Raw genomic sequence first — 22,416 nt, forward strand, 5'->3', positions numbered from 1 at the left:
AATCTGGGTTATATTGTTTGATCTATAGTTCAGGACCAAAGGAAGCATGGAAAGAGAATAATTAGCATAAGTTTTCTTTCTCTGTTTTCAGTTCTCCATTTATCATTAACTAGTCATTTAGGAAGAAAAGACTACTTAGGCGCTTATAAGGCTAGGCCAGAGTATATTGATCCAGGAAGTTAAAGAACAATATATCAGGAATATGTTTTCATATAGCAGGTGAAACAGAGCCATAAACATGAATTTCTGAGTAATAATTAACAGTGAATTGAACAATTATGGGTGTAATATACCATTCACGGTAGACGTGCTTATAAGGAGATTTGTTTTGTAGTTGCTTTGCTTTATGAGTCACGCATAGAAGCTTTGTATTTTTAAAGGGAAGTTTCCACTGTTATGAAATGTCTTATGGAGACTAAACTTCTATTGAGTAATTACTTTGTGTGGAAGAACACAGAGTATAATAATCATCGTATTCAGTTTTAGAGACCCACGTGTTGAAGGTAGTCTCCCTTGTAATTTAAGAAAGAGAAGGCTAAGACTTCGAAAATACATATCCAAGTATTGTCTGTGGAGCCAACGTCTTGCAAATAGAACTGAGTTGCTTTGTCAACCAGTTTATCCACTTACCTTTTATTCCATGTTATATGGTTAGCTTTGTTATTTAAATATGGAATACTTACTTTATTCTGAAAAAATTAAACACTACATATAAAGCATTTCTAATGAATTATTCAGTCAAAATCCTTCAATTACATCAACATTCCGTTCCTATTACACTACACTTTACTTAATGGGCCTATTGGTATTTGAGAGCCTATGTGTGTGTGTCTGTGTGTCTGTGTATGTGTTTGTGCGTGCGCACCCATGTATGTACTGCATGTGAGCGCATGTTTACATTCTGCGTCTATGTGGGTACATGTATATATGCATGTATATGAACACATCTGTTCCTCGAATATTCCTATTCGTATTTACTGAACATTTATTTTCACTTTGAAAAATATTTTGGGGGCTTCCCTGGTGGCTCAGTGGTTAAGAATCCACCCACCAGTGCAGGGGACACAGGTTCGAGCCCTGGTCCGGGAAGATCCCAGATGCCACAGAGCAACTAAGCCCGCACGCCGCAACTACTGAGCCCACGTGCCGCAACTACTGAGCCCATGCACCGCAACTACTGAAGCCTGCACGCTCTAGAGCCTGTGCTCTGCAACAAGAGAAGCCACCACAGTGAGAAGCCCGTGTGCTGCAACGAAGAGTAGCCCCTGCCTGCCGCAACTAGAGAAAGCCCGCATGCAGCAACGAAGACCCAACACAGCCAAAAAATAATAGAAAAATAAAAGAAAGAAAAAGAGAAAGAAAAATATTTTGTCTTCAGTGTGATCCTAGCTAAAGATAGAATTTTAAAGTTACAGAAACACCTGATCTTTACCATGCTTTGGGGGACTCGAGCAGAGCACAGCACTCAGTTTCCTTTTTATCATCTAGTTCTTTTCAACTCCTCGGCTCAGTAGGATCTCTGACGCCTAACTCCAAAAGTCAGTTTGTTTTTGTGCTGAGCTGCTTACCTTTATTGACATTTAATTACTGTTTTCCTCTGATGACTGTTTCTCATCTAAATTAGTAAAACGATATAGCATTTTGTAGAGTTTTATGTGTTCAGTGTTTTATATAATCATTCATTAGATAATTCACATGTCCCTTTGACATACATGAGTATTATTTTCCACTTTTACAGATGTGAAAACAGGTTCAGTGGGGTGGTATGAGTCGTGCTTTATACCACACAGTTGAGTCAGTGGCACAGTTGGAAACTGAAGTCAGAGCTGCATCTAGTCTTTCTTCTCAGAGGACAAACTCTGATGCTTCCTTGGGGAAGTTCTCAATTAGTAGGAAGGAGGAAAATGTACATTTTTTTACTCTTAAGTCCTTGGAATTACCAGTGCTTTCAGAATACCTACTACTATTCACTGAGTTTAAAAAAACTTCTCCCTGATACTTTGAAAATTGGTGGCGTTCTATTTTCTCAAAGTATAACTTAAAACATCTTACCTGTTCAGCAAAACAATTCTCATTAATTTTACCTTTACAGATTTTGTTTTGACATTCGAGGAATGATGTTGCTTCAGTTCGTTGTTGCTTTTCTTAATCCTTGTAGTGCTGGCTGAGTAGACTCATCCGAGTGGCTTTCAAAGAATATTTGATTTAATGGTTCTAAATATTTTTATATGTTGAATAATCAAACTCCGGACAGTATAAGGCAGGCCTCAAATATTTATGTTTTAAAATATTAACATGTCCTTACAATTAGGCTTCTCACCCTTTCCTATCAGAAGATAGGTCATTTCAAAGAGAAATTCACAATGCAGACTTAGAAGTTGAAGATTGAACTAAGAATTTGGAGACAAAAATTGTTTCCCCGAGTTTACTGTAGATCAAATATCTGATTCATTTATCTCACTCAGTTATATACCTGGTAATTTAGTATGTGATAAATTATAAAATACTACTTTCAGTTTTAAGGATAAATGTTATAATTTGACTTTCAGTGTCTCAAATTTTAATATGGTGCCCATACGTACTTTCTTTTTACCTTTTATATAAGTCCCACGTCATCTTTTTACGTTTCAGGAGCAACCAGTCATCTTTAAAACACCAATTTTATGCCCCTACTAGGCAGGAAAGTATTCTCAGAAAACACCTCAGTTGCATTGTCAAATAGTTGTTAAAAGAAAAAGTATTCTTGGGGCTTCCCTGGTGGCGCAGTGGTTGAGAATCTGCCTGCCAATGCAGGGGACACGGGTTCGAGCCCTGGTCTGGGAAGATCCCACATGCCGCGGAGCAACTAGGCCCGTGAGCCACAATTACTGAGCCTGCGCGTCTGGAGCCTGTGCTCCTCAACGAGAGAGGCCGCGATGATGAGAGGCCCGCGCACCGCGATGAAGAGTGGCCCCCACTTGCCACAACTAGAGAAAGTCCTCGCACAGAAATGAAGACCCAACACAACCATAAATAAATAAATAAATAAATAAAATTTTAAAAAAGAAACATTTAAAAAAAAAAGAAAAAGAAAAAGTATTCTTATAAAATAGCTAGGCCAATATTGAATCAAACATTGTAGTCACTGATCTGATATCTTTATGAACTATAAATTTAATTTTTCTTTAATTCAAACCATCAGATTTAGTCGTTTGCTATTTATTATTTGTTAATTAAATTTATATTAGTATGACAACTTTTAAAAACTTTGTGGGTTTTTTTTTCCAGCAATTTAAATAAAGAAAAGTCAGCTTTGCAGCACATGAAGAATCAAATGGCATTAGATTTGGAACAACTTCTAAATCATCGTGAGGTACTTTTTCCATTTTGTCATAATTTTTACCACCGTAGGCTTTTTCAAAATCATATTGGGTTAAGATTATTGGATCCCAGTAGTCTGTGTTCATTATGAGTTAATTCTTATTCCCAGAATGCTCCTTCTTGACGGCCCCTATTGCCTTGTTAGTATCTCTGTCATTGAATTTCCATGTTATTTAATAATTATCTGTCTCATCCCTTTCTCCCTCTAGAGAGTAAATTTCTTTTTTTTTTTTTTTTTTAATATTTTATTTATTTGGCTGCGTCGGGTCTTAGTTGTGGCATGCGGGATCTTTAGTTGTGGCATGCGGGATATTTTAGTTGTGGCATGTGGGCTCTTAGTTGCAGCATGTGGGATCTAGTTCCATGACCAGGGATCAGACCCAGGCTCCCTGCATTGGGAGTGCTGAGTCTTTGCCCCTGGACCACCAGGGGAAGTCCCTAGACAGTACATTTCTTTAGTGTATCTCTGTCTTATTCATCATTGTATGGCCAGTGCCTGGTGTACAATATTTGTATTGAACTTTAAAATTCATAAGTTTTCTTTTAATTTGTTCCTCACAAAAAGTATTTTAAAGGTAATAGAATCCCTATTCTTTAAAAAAAGAAAATCAGTTTTTGGTGGCTTCCCCAGAGCCAGGTGGTAACTAAGAGATAACCCCAGTTTTTTTTCTCATTTTTTTAAGTCAGATTTACTGAGATATGATATACAATAAAATTTACCCTTTCCAGCGTACGTTTCTATGATTTTTGACTAATGCATACAGTTGTGTAACCATCACCACAATCAATATGTAAAATTGTTCCATCACCCCAGAAAATTCCCTCTTGACCCCTTTGTAGTGACCCTTTTCCCCAACTCCAGTTGATCTGTTTTCTATCCCTATAGTTTTGCCCTTTTTCAACAAAAGGTATTATCCTTTCACAGAATGTCAAATAAATAAAATTATTAGTCTTTTCAGTCTCGGTTTTTTCACTTACCATAAAACAGATTCATCTATGTTGTTGTAAATATTAGTTATTTGTCCTAATTTTTACTGCTGAGTAGTATTCCATTGTATGGATATACCACAGTTTGTTAATCCATTCACCAGCTGATGGACATTTGAGTTGCTTTCATTTGGGAGCGCCCATAAATAAAGCTGCTGTACACAATTGTGTATGTATTTTTGTGTAAATATAAGTTTCCATTTCTCTTGGTATATACGAGGAGCAGGACTGCTGGGTCATATGGAAAGTGTGTGTTCCATGTTGTAAGAAACTGCCAGACTATTTTCCAAAGTGACTGTATCTTTTGCATTCCCACCAGCAGTGAATGAGAGTTCCAGTTGCTTTGCATCCTCGCCAGCAGTTGGTACCGTTAAGCCTAGTTTTTTAATCCGTGAATTTTTTCCACTGTACTATCACTGCCTTGTCTTAGCCATGTTTTTACCGTTTTGCTGTCCTAACAGAGAAAAAATGCTCAAAACAGATCATTGGTTTATGAGTATCCTGAAGACATTGTTTCCTAGTCTGGGAAAGATATATCAGGTGTTTGGGAAGAAATTATTGGAAGGAAATTATTGAGAGAGATGAACTAGGGAATATTCCTGGAAGCAGCTCAAAGATGCATATCATCTAGAAATGGTGTCAGGGGAATTGGGTGAAGTGCCCAGAACAGCCAATAGATAACAGTTGAATAAGAATAACTTGGATAAATAAAAATTTTTGAAAGTTAAAATCAGGGCTGAGACTAAGGTGAGGGCAGCCAGGCACTGAAGGCACAAAATAGAGGAGGTGCCCCCTCTCAGAGGCATGCACAGTGCAGCGCTGGCACCTGAGACCTTGCCTCACCCTAGTCAGGACCCTGTGAAAATGATCTAGTATGAATCATTGCTTCAATCAGCTAAATTTTCACAGTTTAAATTGGTGATTCATAAAGAGACCAAATGAACATTTAAAGTGTTTCATTTTCTTTTTTGCACTGGGCAGCTCTTGCTCTAACTTTTTAAGTGGTGTTACTTAGTTCTGGTAAGACTGTTTATGGTAATATGAAATGAGATCCCCACCTCATTTGCATAGTTATCCAATAAGTGTTACATGCAAAAAGAAAATGAGTGGGATGGTTCTAGGTTGACAATGCTGGGATAGTTGAGGCATGGCCACAGAAGATTTATTTTCTATTCGCGTTAGCTCAAAATTGTTAGCTTAAAACACCTCTCACGTCAGGAGTTCAACTGTGGTCTTAAGGATTTCCAGGAATGATAAAATCCATAGTGGCCTCTTATTCTATAAACTTCTAGCATTTATACATTCAAAAATGGTTGTGTGTATTTGGAAAGTGTATTAGGTGATTTTTATTCTCTTCTTTAGAGAAAATGTATTAACCTAATAATAAAAAAAAGTAAAGAGAGGGTGAGTATGGAGAAAAATAGCCTGTTTTAGTTTGCCTTTTCAGACTACAAAGCTCAGCTGAGATGAGTAAATGTATTAGGTTAAAGGATCTGCACCAAAAATACTAACTGAAAGATGTGATCATGAATTGAGATCTCATACCTGTCCACGTCTGTCTATTCTGAATTCTCCAGGTTCTGTCCCTGCATTCAGAGAAACCTTCGGAAAGCAGAGAGAGGGGGAAAGGGGCAAAATATCTCTCCTAACAAAATTCCTTCCATTAAGGCACAATTGAATGTCATGACCTCTGCCTTTACAGAAGATCGGAATAAAATCTGGTGTCATTTCTCTTTGTTTCGTGAAACTATTTAAGGCAATCTACTAAGTACTTCCATTTATATTACATAATTTAGTCTTTGCTACAGTACCCTGAGATAAATATCATTGTCCCTACTTTTACAGATGAAACTGATGCTGATAAGAGTTAAGTAACTCAACCATACTTACTATCGAAACTTTTTTTTTTTCTGAAACAAAAGCTTATGATCTTTCTCCTTAGTCCCATTTAGACAAAAATCTCATGATAAATTACTGCTTGTGTGAGTTCCAGGAAAATTTTTGCCTCTGTAGATGAAGTTATATCCTTCTTTCTTTTTTTCAGAAAATGAAAACTATGTAATTTAATGTGCTTCCTTTTCGTCTTAGTTGCCAGAAAAGTCAGAGCTGAATATCTTATCCAGGTGTTGTAATCTTTTTTTCTTTTCTTTCACTTTTGGTGCTTCAGAATAACTTTTTCTTTGTCTTTCAAGTGGAATGTAATCTTTTTTACCCTTAAATATCTTCACTTATGCTAAGAGCTTTTAGGTATAAAAATATAAAATATAAATCTTAAATAATTAGGTTTTAATAAAGGTAAAGGAAAAGATTGATAGGATCTCACTCTCAGTTAACATTATCAGGGCTTCAAATTAAACATTTAGTTTTGAGTATACGAAATGTGATTCCTTAGAATGGCTTCTCTCTCGTTGAGCATACCTCCCAAGAGTCTTCTTTAATGGCCTTCATTTTTCGTTCTTTTTTTTTTTTAAATAAGTACCTGATTATTTTTTATTTTTTATTTATTTATTTATTTATTTTTTGGCTGTGTTGGGTCTTCGTTTCTGTGCGAGGGCTTTCTCTAGTTGCGGCAAGCGGGGGCAACTCTTCATCGCGGTGCGCGGGCCTCTCACTATCGCGGCCTCTCTTGTTGCAGAACACAGGCTCCAGACGCACAGGCTCAGTAGTTGTGGCTCACGGGCCCATTTGCTCCGCGGCATGTGGGACCTTCCCAGACCAGGGCTCGAACCCGTGTCCCCTGCATTGGCAGGCAGACTCTCAACCACTGCGCCACCAGGGAAGACCTTCATTCATTTTTATCCACTCATATTTGCCTTAATGAAACCAGATTTGCTGAACACCTTTGGAAATTTTAATTCTGCTTTTATTTGTATGTATTTCATCATGTGTCCTTAGAATCTAAGCTTTCAAAAGTAGGAAAAGTATAATCAGCCATGTATCTAATAGAATACTGAGCATAATTTTAAGAAACTGATATAAAAGCCTTTTTTCTAATTTCTTTTGCAGCTGTATTAGGGGGAGTGGTAAGAGCCCCACTTAGGAAGCTATTTCAGTATTTCATTGAGCAATAGGTGGTATCGTGAACTAAACTGGTGATGATGGTGTCCAACAAGGATGGACCAATTTGAAAACTATTTAGAAAGCAGAATGACTGGGCTTGGTGATTGACTGAATTTAGGGAATGATGAAGAGAGGAGGAATGAGAATTGATGCCCAGGGTTTTGGCTTGTATCCTGGGTTTATGGTGGTGCTGCAAAGAACAGAGGAGGAATAGGTTTGGGAAAGAAGAACTCAAGAAAATATCTAAGTGGATATATTCAGTAGAGAGTTACAAGTGTAGGTTCTGGAGCCCAAGAAAGAGAAGTTATCTGGAGGTAGAGATGTGAGAGTCAACAGCATAAAGATGGTGCTTTACATTGGAAGTAGATTAAATGAACTAGTAAGGGTATATAGCGTGAGAACAGAAAAAGGCCTAGGACAGATTCTTGATGAGCACTAATATTTAAGGGCTGGGCAGAGCAAAAAATGCTTACTCAAAGAAGAGTGAGGAGTGACCAGAGAAATGGCAGGTGCATCAGGAAAAGAGTAGACCCACGTGAAGCCAGAAGCATTCAGAAGGGAGGAAGTTGTCAGCAGTGGCTTAGGCTGCCAAGGGGCCAAGTCGAACAAAGATGAAAAAGAAAATGGTATTTGGATTTAACAAGATGTTAAAAAAAGCAGTTTCAGTGGCGCCAAAGGCAGATTGCAGTGAACTGATAAATAAGTAGAAGTTGAAAAATAGTAAAAGGAAAACTAGACAACCCTTTGAATAAGAGAATGTAAGGTGATCAGGGAGGGAGCATGAGATCAAGGGCCTTTACCTCCCCGAGTTGGAGACTATCCGGCTTAAATGTTGATAGGAAGGAACCAAACAGAGAGAGACACTGAAAGTACAAAAGAGAGAGGATAATCAATTGAGCAAAAGTGTTGGGAAAGGAGCAGATCCAGGGCGAAGTGATGGGATTTAACTTTAGACAGGAGGGGCACCTTTTCCATTTTGCAGGGGAGAAATCAAAATTACATTAAAAGTAAGTTAGTAGGTTTGGTGGTAAGAATTTAGGGAGTTCCCATCTAATGGTTGTTTTCTAATGGGCAAGACACATGATAGGATCAGAGTTTTGAGGAAAACAGAAGTTTGAAATAGCTATGTAATAAATGAGTGATGTACATTACAGAAACAAATAATTGCCAAGATGAAATGTCATATATTTGTAGTAGTGCCAGTCTGTGTAATTTTTCTCTAGCAGCTTACACTCAGCATGCTAGGTGTAACCATGGAGAAGGTGGACAGCTGGACTGACCCAGAATTACATATATACTTGTTCAGCTCTCTTATTAAATTCTAAGGCTGGAATTACCCTTATATTCCTTACATCACCTATATTTTGAAATACTGTGGGAAAAGCCAGCAGTCAGACAGGCAAGATGGCTCTGCTACTTAATAGCTATGGATTCTTTTTTTTTTTTTTTAAGACAATTTTTTAGAGCAGTTTAAAGTTCACGGCAAAATTGAGAGGAAGGTACAGAGATTTCCCATATGCCCCCTGCCCCCCCACCCCCCAGATGCACAGCCTCCCCAGAGGGTGGACATTCGGTACGAATGATGAACCTACACCAACATGTCATAATCACTTAAAGCCCACAGTTTAATAGCTATGGATTCTTGAGACAATAATTTAACCCCTCTAAACTCAGTTTTCTCATGTATAAATAAAGGTAATATCTACTTTACAGGGTTATATGAGAATTAAACAATGTAGTACATTCCTGGCATGTGACAGTAACTCAGTAAATGTAGGACCCTTCCCTCTTTTCCTTCCTTTTCAAGAGTCAGTTCAAATGTTATCTATTCTTTGAAGCCCTTCATAACTCAATAAAGAAAAATTTATCTTTTTTTTTACTTCTTTCCCATAACTTTAAAAATACTTGTATTAATATTCCTATCACTGTATATCACAATTACGCATCTGTCTTGCCAATAGAGTGCCTAGTTTTCCTTTGTGTATTAGCCTTTAGCACAGTATTTGGTAAGTATTCAATTGAATGTTTGTTAAACTAACTGTGATCTTTTCCAGTCTTCAATGATAATTGCACTAGAAGCTGTCAAATGGAAAGCATTAGAAACCAGCCTTTAATATATTCACATTCTCTCTCCTCAAAAGTAAATATTTGTGGAATATAAGAAATCTGTTTCTCACACCTGAGATTCTTCTACCCTTTCACTCACTGCTCCTGCCAATAATCTCTCTCAAGGTCCACAAGCATTTCGGTTAGTATTTAACCATCATTTAACCAACCACTTCTTACTAAGTGCCTAGCGTGTGCAAGGCCTCACACTTACCTGGTTGGACTAACTCCCATGGTTCCAGATAACTTGCCTTTTATTGCAGTGAATGTCACTTAACAAAAAGAAAACAAACCCTGCAGTTAGCCAGGTTTCTGAAAAGTGAAGTCACAGTATAATTATCATTCTTTTATGGTATGTTTATGTTCCAGGACTCTAACGCCTGTGTTCTTTGTGATTTCTCGGAAAGTTTCAGGGACATTTCAGCATCACAAGTGCCCCTTAGGCAATCCACTTCATAAAGGGTTCAAACAAATTACATATTTCTATATGTGTGTCATTCTTTTTGGTTCATACTTAACTATTTTGAAATTTTCTTCAGAATACCTTTTTACACGATTTTCTTATACACATGTGTACTTAAATTTTACAGTCAGAACAGTCAGTATGACTAAAAAAAACAAAAAGTGTGTGGGTAAGTTAATTTTTCTTTAAATGAAGATGTAATTATTTCTCAGATTCATACATTTCTCATCGTAGTGGTGCTGTTCAAGTTCAAATTTGTTTTTGATTTCCTAGATGTAAATGTGTATTTTAAAGACAGTTATTGTAGTGGAAACCTAAAACACATACTGTATAAGTCATATTTTCCCTATAAAGTTTTAGAATGTTTATTTTTTCCATATAAGGGTATGTGAATTTAGGTCTGAGGAAATTCAGGGAGTAAATAAAGTATTGCAAAAAATACTCATTTGTGAATGTTGAATTTAAATATACTTTAAGTATGACAAAACTAAACCTACTGTATAAAAGTAATAATAATATCTTGAGTTTTTATAACTTCTTCCTACCAAAATGTTTTAAAATTTTTCAGCCCAATTATGTTATACTAAAGTGTCCCAAGAGCTCTGCGATGGTCTTATACCCATTTGACAGACGCAGCAACTGAATGTTCCCTCTCCTCAATTTTGAATTGCATAAAAGACACAAATTGTTTTTAGATTGTGCTCTGTGGACCTCTATGTTTATGTGGACTTATACAAAACTTAGTAGAACTAGGTCAGATTATTCTGATTTTATAAGTATTTTGGCTTCATTTTTAATCTTTTCATCATCAGCTTTAAAATTACAAGTATCTCTGTTGTGTCCTGCAAGTAAAATTCCGTCTTGTGTGAAACATTCTATCTCATCATAAAAATACTTTATCTGTGTATATATGCTCCTTTAACTTTTTTCACATCACACTTTCACATCTATTATGTATCATATACACCTGTCATTTTCTAGTTATTGTTTTTGCTTTTTTTTTTAAAGAATGAAATGTGTATTTTCCCCACTACATTTTAGAAGTTTGGTATGTTTTCTTTTAAATAGTAAGTACACTCCTCTGACCTTTTTTTATCAGTAAGGAACAAGTAAGTGACCTCTTGCTATCATTTCTAACCCTGTGTTTTTATGACTTCTAGAATAGCAGCAGTTTATAACAAACCAAACAATTCTAGGGTATAAGGAAACACACAAAACAAACTGCAAAGCTATTAAAATAAGTCTCTGGAAATATGTTGGCCAGGAGAGATTATTAACAATGAAATGAAATGATTATGGTCTTATTTGGCAGTATTTTAATTTAAACTTAACAAATCTATATCCCATATGAAGGAGCTGACACTGAGGGAAGGCAGGGAATACAACACGGAGAAGGTACGGGCACTGGAGTGACTCACGCTCTGGATATCAGTGCTCAAAATGGAGGCTAGAGTCTGGAGTCTGAAATTGTTGACGGAAATCAACAAGAACATGCGTCAAAAACTATCAGATTATACTGAAGTAGTAAAGGCCAGAAACCACACAGCAACTAGATGAATACTGGTAGAGAAGGGAAAGCCAGGCACCAAGAGGACATGAATACCAGAAGGCAAAGCAGTTAGAAGTCCAAGGTACTATTCAGTAATCAGATGAGTGAAAGGGTCTGCACAAACCAATCAGAACAGAATCAAGGTGCCCACACTTCTGTTTTAAGTCAACAGTCGCAGTAGATTTCAGTTCAGAGGGGCCTACTTCAGTGTGTTAATGCTAGCTTCCTCTACCTGCCTCGCTGTTGAGGATGACCTTAAGATTATATCCAAATTTAGGAAAGAATGTTGTAGGTGATTAGTTACGTCCCCTAGGCTATGACAGCACAGTTGTGTCTCATTCACCAAACACTTGAGCTCTCACTAAGCTTTCAGTGGTAGATAGGGTATGACTCCAAAAACGTTTGTCATCTGCAATGCATTAGAGTAAGGAGTAGATAAGCCTTATTTCCCTCTGCTCTGGCCCAGACTCCTTTCTTTATTCTGTCCTAGGCCCAAAACTTTGAATACTAGGAGATAATCAGAGGAAAATAATCAAGATGATAAAAGAATTCTTTTCAGTCATAAGAGAGATTAATGGATTGGGGGTGTTCAGAGAAGAAAAGACTCAGAGAGATACAAGAAATTCAAAGTAGGCAGAAATAGACTTGCGGTACATCTCTCCAAAGGCTGAAATTAAAACCTAAGGGTAGACATAATATGTTTTGTTTGCTTTGTTCAGGTGTTATTGTTGTTGTTCTGCTTTGTTTTGTATAGAGGTTAAATAACTTGAAGGTCCCTTCCAAACCTGAAATTGCGGCTATCAAAGGCCTTGACAGAAGGCATCTGCATTATTGTGTACATAGTGTCTAAATAATGACAGCTTTGAACCCATTTGAATCCTGATTTCATTTCTTAATAGCTAATGAATCTGGCTTTTTTTGTTTGTTTGTTTTTTAATTTTTGGCCGCATTGCGTCTTCATTGCTGCACGCGGGCTTTCTCTAGTTGCGGCGAGCGGAGGCTGCTCTTCGTTGCGGTGCACGGGCTTCTCATTGCGGTGGCTTCTCTTGTTGCGGAGCACAGGCTCTAGGTGTGCGGGCTTCGGTAGTTGTGGCACGCGGGCTCAGTAGTTGTGGCGCACGGACTTAGTTGCTCCACAGCATGTGGGATCATCCTGGACCAGGGCTCGAACCCGTGTCCCCTGCATTGGCAGGCGGATTCTTAACCACTGTGCCTCCAGGGAAGTCCTTGGCTGTATTTCTTAAAATCTTCTAAACCTCAGTTTCCTTATCTTGAAAATTGAAGTAATATCTACCTCTTGGTATTTGGGAGAGGATTAAATTTTTATGTAAAATACTTAGTGCAAAGCCTGGCACATAGTAAATACTACATGAATGTTAATTTGCCATACAAAATCTGTTTTGTGTATTTTTTAGAGTATAGTGCCATTGTCATTCAAGGATATTTTTACTTCTTCAAAAATCATACATTGAACTATGTTAAAAATTTGCTTTGATAATATTAATAATTTAAAATTCTCATTGAGCACTTAGAGTATTGATAGATGACTTTGAAATAATTTACATTTTCTTTTAAGCTATAGTGTTAGATATGATAATGATATTGTGGGGTTTTTTTTTTTTAATCTTTATCTGTTAAAAATCTCTACTGAAGTATTTACAAGTGAAATGATCTGAGGTCTGAAATCTGCTCTAAAATATTTCAAAATAACTAGAAAGGAAGTAGATAAAACAATGTTGACAGAACATTATGGCAGTTCCTCAGATGATTAAACATAGAGTTACCATATGGCCTAGCAATTCCACAACTAGGTTTATACTCAAGAGAAATGAAAACATGTCTACACAAAAACTTGTACATGAATGTTAGGTGTTAGCAGCATTATTCACAACAACCCAAATGTTCACCAGCTGATGAATGGATAAACAAAACATGGTATAGACATACAATGGAATATTACTTAGTCATAAAAAGAAATGAAGTACTGATAGATTTACAACATAGATGAACCTTGAAAACACTATGCTAGGTAAAAGAAGCTGGTCACAAAAGACCACATATTATATGATTCCATTCATTTGAAATGTCTAGAACAGAGGAATCTACAGAAACAGAAAGTCGATTAGTGGTTGCTTAGGGTTGGGAAGTTGAGGCCCAGATGGGATAGAGGAGTGATTCCTCGAGGACTCGGGGTTTCTTTTTGAGGTGATTAAAAAGAGTTTTAAAATTGTATACTTTAAATGGATGACAATATGGTTATGTGAATTGTATCTCAATAAAGCTGTTTTAAAAAAATGATACTGACAAAATGTTGATAATGATTAAAGTTGGGCAATAGAAACTGGGGGCTCACTATGCCATGCTCTCTTCTCTTTGGATCTTTGAAAATTTCCATAATAAAATGTTGTTTAAATACTCTTTTAGATGAAGTTTAAACCTCCAAAATATGGATGTACTTGGTTTAAAACAAGGTTGGTTTCCACCTTGCATTAGCTCAGGTAGGAAAGATGCACAGAATTCTGACTTGACTGCCAGATACATTGTTATTCCTCTGGAAAAGCACTTACATTTAACCTCCAGTGGAGCACATAGTTTGCATTATACTTGTCAGAGCTATTTTCATCAAGAAATGCCATCTATGTGTCCCCTTGCCAACATCTTTGCAGAGTTTACAACTTTCAGCAATTTATTGGCATCAACTATGCAATACTCTTAAGCAGCTGCTCTGCAGTTGAGCTGTTTTAATATGCCACCCTCTATGCAAATAGTTTATATTAAATGGCCAAGATATGTGCCTTCGGATTCAAGAGAGCAATTTATCTCTTTTATAGAGATTGTATAGTAACAGTCATCATCTTCATCATCATCATCATCTGGAAGTTTCATAAGAATGTCCTTAACTCTTCCATTTTGAAGAGTACTGTACTGCAATGTGGTTTTTATTGTTTTGTTTTATTTTTGTTTTAAGTTTCAATTGTGTAATCAGATGCGGTTCTACATTTGTTCGTTTCAATGAATGTTTCCTTCATTCTTGAAGTTACTGTAATTGTCTTATGTATTTGATATACTAGAATTATAAGATATATACTATTAGGTTTTTGAAAATCACTATAAAAGCATATCAGAATTAATGAATATTATTATAAATCAGACTGTTATAGAAGAGTGTTTAAAGGTCTCAAACAAGTGGTAAAAGGAAAGAATTTGAGGCATGGCACTTTTGCTGTATTTGAATTTTATAATGAACAAGTAATGCTTCTATAATTTTAAAAAGCCGGAATTAAAAAAAAGTATTTTGACAAATGGCTTTCTAAATTAATGGAACATTTGCCAGGAATAGACTAGGACTGCCAAAACAAAGGGGCCGCATATTAGGACACTCCACATTTTGTCATTTTGGACAAGAGAGCCTACTTTCCACCTGAGGACCCTAGAGTGGAGCCTGCTTGACAGATTTTCTTATCCACATATCCAGAGAGTGTACTCAACTGTCTCATTCAGAGGAATGGCCCATGGTAGCAGAAAGAAAACATTTAATCTGTTCCTTCATTCATAAACTGGAACATACAACCAAAGACCGTCAGAAACTGGAAGAAAATTAATAGCACAAAAGGGAAAAATCACAATAAACAGAGAAACTGACTCCCTTCTCCAAAGAAAACAAAAATTTCTGTAACAGAAAAGAACTTACAAAGTATCGTAATTAGTTTCTTCAGAAAGATTTGAGGAAGTAGTATATACAGAAAATAAGCAGTATACAGAAGAAGTTTCTGGTGTTTTCAAAAATTGCTAAAATCAAAATCATGAAGTTATTATAAGTAAGTAAAAATGCCAGTAGAAGGATGTCAGGAAAAGCCAATGAACTCTCCTAAAGCTTAGAAAAAGGTAAGAAGACAGAAATTAACAGGGAAAAGCTAAACAATATCAACAATTCCAGAGAGAAATAAAATACCTGCAAAGAAATAAAGATCAGCTTGGCCTCATAGTTCCCAGAAATTTGACTTTAGAAGATAGAGATGTAACACCATCGAAGTTCTGAAGGGAAGCACAGTACTTTACCACAGTACCCTCTCTCATGAAATTACTAGATTGTTTGCCATCAAACGACAAAAAGAGAGCGATGCAAGAAATAATGGAACATGCCAAGATGTGCAATAAAAAGAAATTTCAGAATAACAACTGTGCAGCAGTCTTAAAAGAAGTCAGTACAAAACTGATCCCAGCAAACAGTATGATTTAGAAGCTAGATAATCTTAGGTAATATGGAAAAAGACATATACTAGTTCCATCAGTGAGGGGAAAAAAGGCAAGAACTCTTAAGAAGAAGGGGGGAAAAATCTCTATGAGAAAGTCAAGGCCCAAGTAGGAATCTAAGTAAATGGCATGATTTTGAGCGATAGATGCAATGTAAGAAAAAGAATCCAGTTGAACTTGATACCTGAAACATTTTCCTTCGAACATCACAGGTTCCTTTTCTGTGGACCTAATCACACTCTCTGTTCTGCAGTGAACAGTATTTATAAATCATTAAACAGTAGTACAAATAACCCTGCTGACCAATCACAGAAGGACAGTTAGAGAACAGAGAAAAGCAGAACCAAAAGCTAGAGAAATGACATGTGAAAGCCAAGTCCAAACAATAAGAGCAGACTCTTAATAGGAGGTGGAGCCAGCAGTCAGGAGGCAGACAAGAGAACATGGTAAGAACCAAGCCAGATTTCAAGATGACTTAATCCTAACAAAGGATCCCATTTTGTAGTGACAAGTTTTTCTAGTTCTTGTATGTTATGTTGGTTTATTTTTGTTTCCTTTGTCAATTTGCAAATTGGGATTTTGTGAATCACAAACATTTCATTGTAATAGTAACATCAACTAGGGAAGGACAATTTATGCCAAAAATGTAGGTAAAAGAAATATTAAAATATTTTCATGGTAAGAAAGATTCAGTATCATAAAAGCCAGTTCTAAGTTGTTGTTTTCTTAATTCAACATAAACCCACCCCTATCCCTAAGAACATAGCCCAAAAAACCCCTCAATCATTAAACGTTAAAACAGTGTGACATGGGTGCATGAATAGACAATTGGAACAGAGTTTAAAAGTCCAGAAATAAATCATATACTTATGAAAATTCAGTATATGATAAAGATAACATCTCAAATCAGAGGAAAAAATTGTCTGTTTAGTACATGATGTTGTTATTACAGAATAGCCAAGGGGGGGAAAAATGCTGAATCCACACCTTTCACCATAAGCCAGGATAAACTTCAAACAGATCAAAGATCTAAACGTTTGAAAAAGAAAAGAAAAAGAAACCATAAAGTAACTTGAGGAAAATGGAAGAAGAAAACATGGGAAGACCATAAAATTAAGGACTATTCAGCTACATCACAACCAGAAAGTTTTGCATAGGAAAAAAACAAAACAAAATAAAAAGCATAAACAAAGTCAAATAAAAGATTAAAAGGGAAGAAAAACTGCCATTCATATTACAGACAAGAGCTAATGTCTCTAACATGTAAAGAGCGCCTTGAAATGTAAAAGAAAATGACCAGTCACCCAGTAGAAAAATGAGCCAAGGATATCAACAAAAAAGGAAACACCCTTAAACAACTGAAAAGCTGCCCACCCTTACAGTAGGAGAAATGCAAATTAAACATACCCAAACACTTATCAGACTGGCAAAAATCCAAAAAGGTAACACAGACATACATTTTATCAATTAGGAAACTGAAGCTCATTCAATCAGAGTAGATTACTTAAGTTTACACAGTTAATAACAGAGTCAGGAATAGATGTGTCTTTGACTTCTAACCTCATGCTAAAATATCTCCACTACCTATGCTTGGCTTTCTGTGTGCTCAGTCTGTGGTGGTTATCGTGGATACTATTTGATGTTAAAGTGGAATTTTCTTTGTTCAAATTTACAATTGATAGAAAAGAGAGCATCTATATGATCAAACGTAATAAAACTGAACAGAATTGTTCTGCATGTTATTTTGGTGTCCATTGTAGCTGTGTATCATCCTAATAGGAATTTTACAGAATTCTGTTGCTTTTTCAGTGTTCTTTACTTAGATTTCAAAAACCGTGCTAACACTGTATAATACTATCAGATGAACAAAAGTGGTACTGTGACAGCACCCTAAGTTGGGGTGATCCTAGTCTAAATAAAGCAAAAAGCTGTGAATTTCCCTTCTGTCTCCTGACCAGCATCAGGGGTGATCTGTTTCCCGTAACTGTTCCTATACGAGCAGCAGGTGAAGCCAAAAAGCAACAAAACTATGGCCTTCTCTTGGGCACTTAGGAGCCAAAGCCCTCTGCCTGGTACCCCACCAACTCCTTCCTTTTCTCCCTCCTCATCCTTGCTCTCCCTCCCTTCCCTTCTGCCAGGAGGTATGATCCCCTTGACCTTATTTATCTGTAATAGAGTGGTAGGTTGTGTTAGAGGAAATTTTTTCCTGTTATTTTATTTTCTCTTCATGCCAAGGCACAAAAGTTACGGCTAGTAAAAAGAGGTTCTTTCAGATAAAAAGTGTTTTTTTGATAGGCTGAGAGACCGTCATCTCCCCTCTCCCCTCTACTTATCGTGTGGTAAGTAGAACAGGAGCTGAAATCTACCATAACACAAGACATGTTTAACATTAAATCAGTAGTATATACTTCACTGAAGGGAAGCATGTAAATGAAGTAACAATCTCAAAAGCAATGAGTCCACAAAAGGGTCAAATAAAAGTATATCAGATTGGCAGTTTCTGAAGGTAGACACATCCTCATGTGCATTGGCCAAGCCAGCCTCAGTCCTGCAGAAATGAGAAAGTGGATTCTGGCACCGTTTCTTCCAGCTCCTCTCTTGGCCCTGAGGTTTATTAAGACTCTGTGGCTTAAACTCAACAGCTCTGTTTTAAAATACCCACTCAAGCTAGATGGTTCTAAATAGAACTAATGACAGCCAGAAAAAAAAAGGCCTGTAGGAACTTGCTCTGACACAGAGCTGATGTCTATAAACAGATTAGTAGAAGGGAGCAGAACATCTTTCTGTCGCCCTAACTTTTGTGTCTTGGCATGAAGATGCAATAAAATAATAGGAAAAAATTACCACCAACACAGCCTACCACTGTTGTACAGATAATAAGGTAAAGGAGAGTTCAGTCCGCCCTCTCTCCATATTCTTGTGTTTGATTGAATCAATTTAGTAATTAAGCATAAATATCCACTAGTTGGTGTTTGGTGCTAAAGGTTTGACTATGGGGGAAAATAAAAGACAAAAAAGACTGGAAGAGGGAATGAGTGGAAATTTTGATCCGAGTTCTTCAAGAAGTTCAGCATAATGAATTCTTAATTCAAACAATGACTGATAAAGCTAACTCAGGTTTTCATTTGTAAAAGAAGAGGGAATAATATGTTTTGTTTTGTTTTGTTTTTACTGAAGTATAGTTGATTTACAATGTTTCAGGTGTATAGCAAAGTGATTCAGTTTTATATATATATATATTCTTTTTCAGACTCTCTTCCCTTATAGTTTATTACAAGATATTGAAGGCAGTTCCCTGTGGTATACAGTCGATCCTTGTTGTTAATCTATTTTATATATAGTAGTCTGTATCTGTTAATCCCAAATTCCCAATTTATCCCTCCCCGCCTCCTTTCCCTTTTGGTAACCTTAAGTTTGTTTTCTATGTCTGTGATCTGGGAATAACATGGTTAAAGAAATCCTGAAGCTATATTAAACTTACTGTTTGAACTGCTGATTAATAGGCAAGAAAAAAATTTTTGGACTCTTTTTCCCTTGCATCTTCATGTAAGACTTCAAAAGGAAATGGAATAGTTTAAGAGGTAGAAGAGAAGAAGTTAAGTGCCTAAATAATCTGCTTATCAAGCATGTGTAGAGAAACTACGGGGGAAAGTAGCCATGCCCCTGGTTCCCAAATTTGTTAGAATCATCTGGGGATCTTTAAAAAATTTCAGAGCCAAGGCCACACCCCAGCCCAATTATCTCACAGTCTCTGGGGGTGGGACACAGGCATCAGTTGTTTTTGAAGCTCCACAGGTGAATTACAATGTGCAGAAAAATTTGGGAACCACTAGGCTACAGAATAATACTTTTTTTAATTGAAGTATAGTTGACAATACCGTGTTAGTTTCAAGTGTACAGCAAAGTGAGTCATTTATACATATGTTTTTTCAGATTATTTTCCAAGATATTGAACATATTTCTTTATGCTGTTCAGTAAATCCTTGTTGCTTATCTCTTTTATGTATAATAGTATGTGTCTGTTAAACCCATGCTCCTAATTTATCCCTACCCCCTTTCCCCTTTGGAATGATATATTTATCATTTAACGGTATTAATGACTATGAGATTCATGTGCATAATTATTGAATATTAATATGTTGTTTTTTCACACCTTTCCTCATTTATATAATGTAGTAATTGCTTCAAATGTTTTTTCTACTTCAAAAATAAAAATAAATATTTTAGCATCAACATTATGAGTCTGCTTGTTAAAATCATACTTGCCATCTTCTCTTTTCATACACAACAGGAATTGGCAGCAATGAAACAGATTATCATTAATATGCGTAGTAAGCGTTCTGAGGACAACTTACTTTTTACTAAAACGGAATCCAAAAACGTGACAGAAAATCAGAAATCAAAGACTTTGAATGTGCCTAGAGAACATGAAGACAATGTATTTATACCCAAACCAACACTCTTTGTAAGTACAATAAAAATTAACTTAGAATGTTAGTGTCTCTTATTTTCGCTAAATAGATTTTACTTAAATTTCTTTCCTCTCATAGTGGTTTCAAACTAACTTTAAAATGTCTGTATGTATCCTTTTTCTGAATGTATATGTTACCTATCTTAACAGTTGGTAGTTGGGGTTTATATTTCCAGTTAACATATCGGACTTGCCCAGGAATTAGCGTTACTCTAGCACTGTCCTCCGCCAGTCTCCAGGGACGACTTATAAATGAATCAGAAAGACAGTCTTGATTTGACTGGTTTACAGCACGATCTCTCAGTTTTCAGTAGGATGTAGCTGAGGTCATACCTCGTTTGAAAATTTTTCTCTTGTATATAAAAGAAAGTTTACTGTAGAAAAAAAGAAAAATACAGATAAGCATAAAGAAGTTTGTTTGTTTGTTGTTGTTTTGGCCATGCCGCGTGGCTTGCAGGCTCTTAGTCCCAGCCAAGGGGTTGCACCCTGGGCCCTCGGCAGTGAAAATGCCAACCAGAGTTCCCTGTTTTTGTCATTTTAAAATTTACATAAGAATCAAAGGGATGCAAAATATCACCCGCCCCCTCTTATTTGTAAAATAATATATTTTGCTCTGAGTTTTCTTATAAAGTATAAAACCAATCGTATTAACATAAACTGAAAAACTGAAATGCATTATTAGGTAAAAATGTATGTGCCCGGAAATGAGTCGAAGAACAAGAAATTAGAAAAATTTGGATTAGAATAGAAAGTAAATTAGGAAATATTGAAAATGATGTTTTAACAAGTAATAAGAATTAAAAGGCAACAGAATCGAAATAGGAGTAACCTTATTAAATAGTGCCCTTTACTTCAACATGGTTTCCCCTCTTAATTTCTCAGAAGGAACATTTCTACCATCTGAACATATAGAGACTCAAAACCAGAAAGATTTTCTGTACGATATTCTGATTCAGTGAGTCCCCAGAATCTTAATTTTTTTTTAACTCCCTAGATGATTATAATAATCGGTCAAGTATGGGAACTTCTGATCTAAGCTATTTCATTATACATTCAGAACATGCTACTCAAGATCAATGAGATGTGAGAGCTTGCTTGGTGATTACATAGTTCAACCTCCTTTTTTTAAAAAAATGACAGAGTTACAATCTAAATGAAATAAGGGATAATTATCATAAGGCTCCTTGTGGCAATAAAGACTGAGCTAACAGGATGGAGAACACAGGAAATCTAGATTGACCAGCCTGGGTACAAGGCAGCTCTGTGGATTTCCACAGCTGAGTACATAGATCTTTTCCTCTAGTGGTACTTCAGCTTCCCCATGTTTCTCTCCTGTTGTCTGCTTACTTCCTCATCAACGTGCTCACAGCCCCTTGTCTTGAGACGTATTTCTATGCATCCTTTCCCTAATCTCCTCTCTTATAACCTAGTTCTCCCTGTATTTTCCAAAAGCAAGTTTAACTGGCCCAGCTCCTCCTTGTTGGCAGATACCCCTGGTGGCAAGACTAGTTAAGGTTATTAGCCAGCCTACTGAATGGCTGCCCTTACCTGTGACCAGGGGTCACGTGGTACCAAAGAAAGTTGCCTAGGGCTATTTATTCAGAAGGGCCATGGCTAGGCAAGTTTCCCTCAGAAAGTCAGCTAAGATTGTGACAGACAGTGTGATGTATCTATTATTATATTATAATCTACAAGAAGAGAGCAGACTGAATACATAGATGCTAATGGAAAAGGTAGGATTGGTGGAAAACCGCAAGATACAGCCACATACTTAAAGCCTATCACACTCCCTGATCTGCTTTTCTGACCCTTCTCTGTTCCAAGCAATGAACTATTCCTTCTGACCCTGACCTCCTACATTTCTGACTTTAGCTTGGTAACCTGATTCTGATATTCTGAAATCCTAACTGTCACCAGTACATAAGTAACAGATTTCTCCAATATCTCGAGATAAGGTTCCGCAATGAAAAGAAAATGAAGAAGATTTGAAATATGAAGTATTAATTGGGTAGTTTTTATTTCCTTCTGTCTGCTTATCTGTATTTTCTTTTTTTTTCTATAATGAACTATCTTTTGTATACAAGAGAAAATTTTTCAAAAAAGGTATGATCTCAGCTACATCCTAATGAAAACTCAGATATCATGCTGTAAACCAGTCAAATCAAG

The 22,416-nt window shown here is 36.4% G+C and overlaps 1 protein-coding gene across 3 annotated transcripts in view; it reads left to right on the plus strand.

Annotated features, from left to right (window-relative positions):
* PIBF1 (progesterone immunomodulatory binding factor 1) overlaps nt 1-22,416 on the plus strand; it is a 201,443-nt gene that overhangs the window by 169,596 nt on the left and 9,431 nt on the right. For all 3 annotated transcript variants that reach the window (XM_036832007.1, XM_036832009.1, XM_036832010.1), the window contains exons 16-17: nt 3,268-3,352; nt 20,071-20,244. In XM_036832007.1, coding sequence (XP_036687902.1) covers nt 3,268-3,352; nt 20,071-20,244 — 259 coding nt within the window. The remainder of the gene's footprint in view (nt 1-3,267; nt 3,353-20,070; nt 20,245-22,416) is intronic.

Source organism: Balaenoptera musculus, chromosome 18 (assembly GCF_009873245.2).
Source record: "Balaenoptera musculus isolate JJ_BM4_2016_0621 chromosome 18, mBalMus1.pri.v3, whole genome shotgun sequence".
NCBI classification, from domain to species: domain Eukaryota; kingdom Metazoa; phylum Chordata; class Mammalia; order Artiodactyla; family Balaenopteridae; genus Balaenoptera; species Balaenoptera musculus.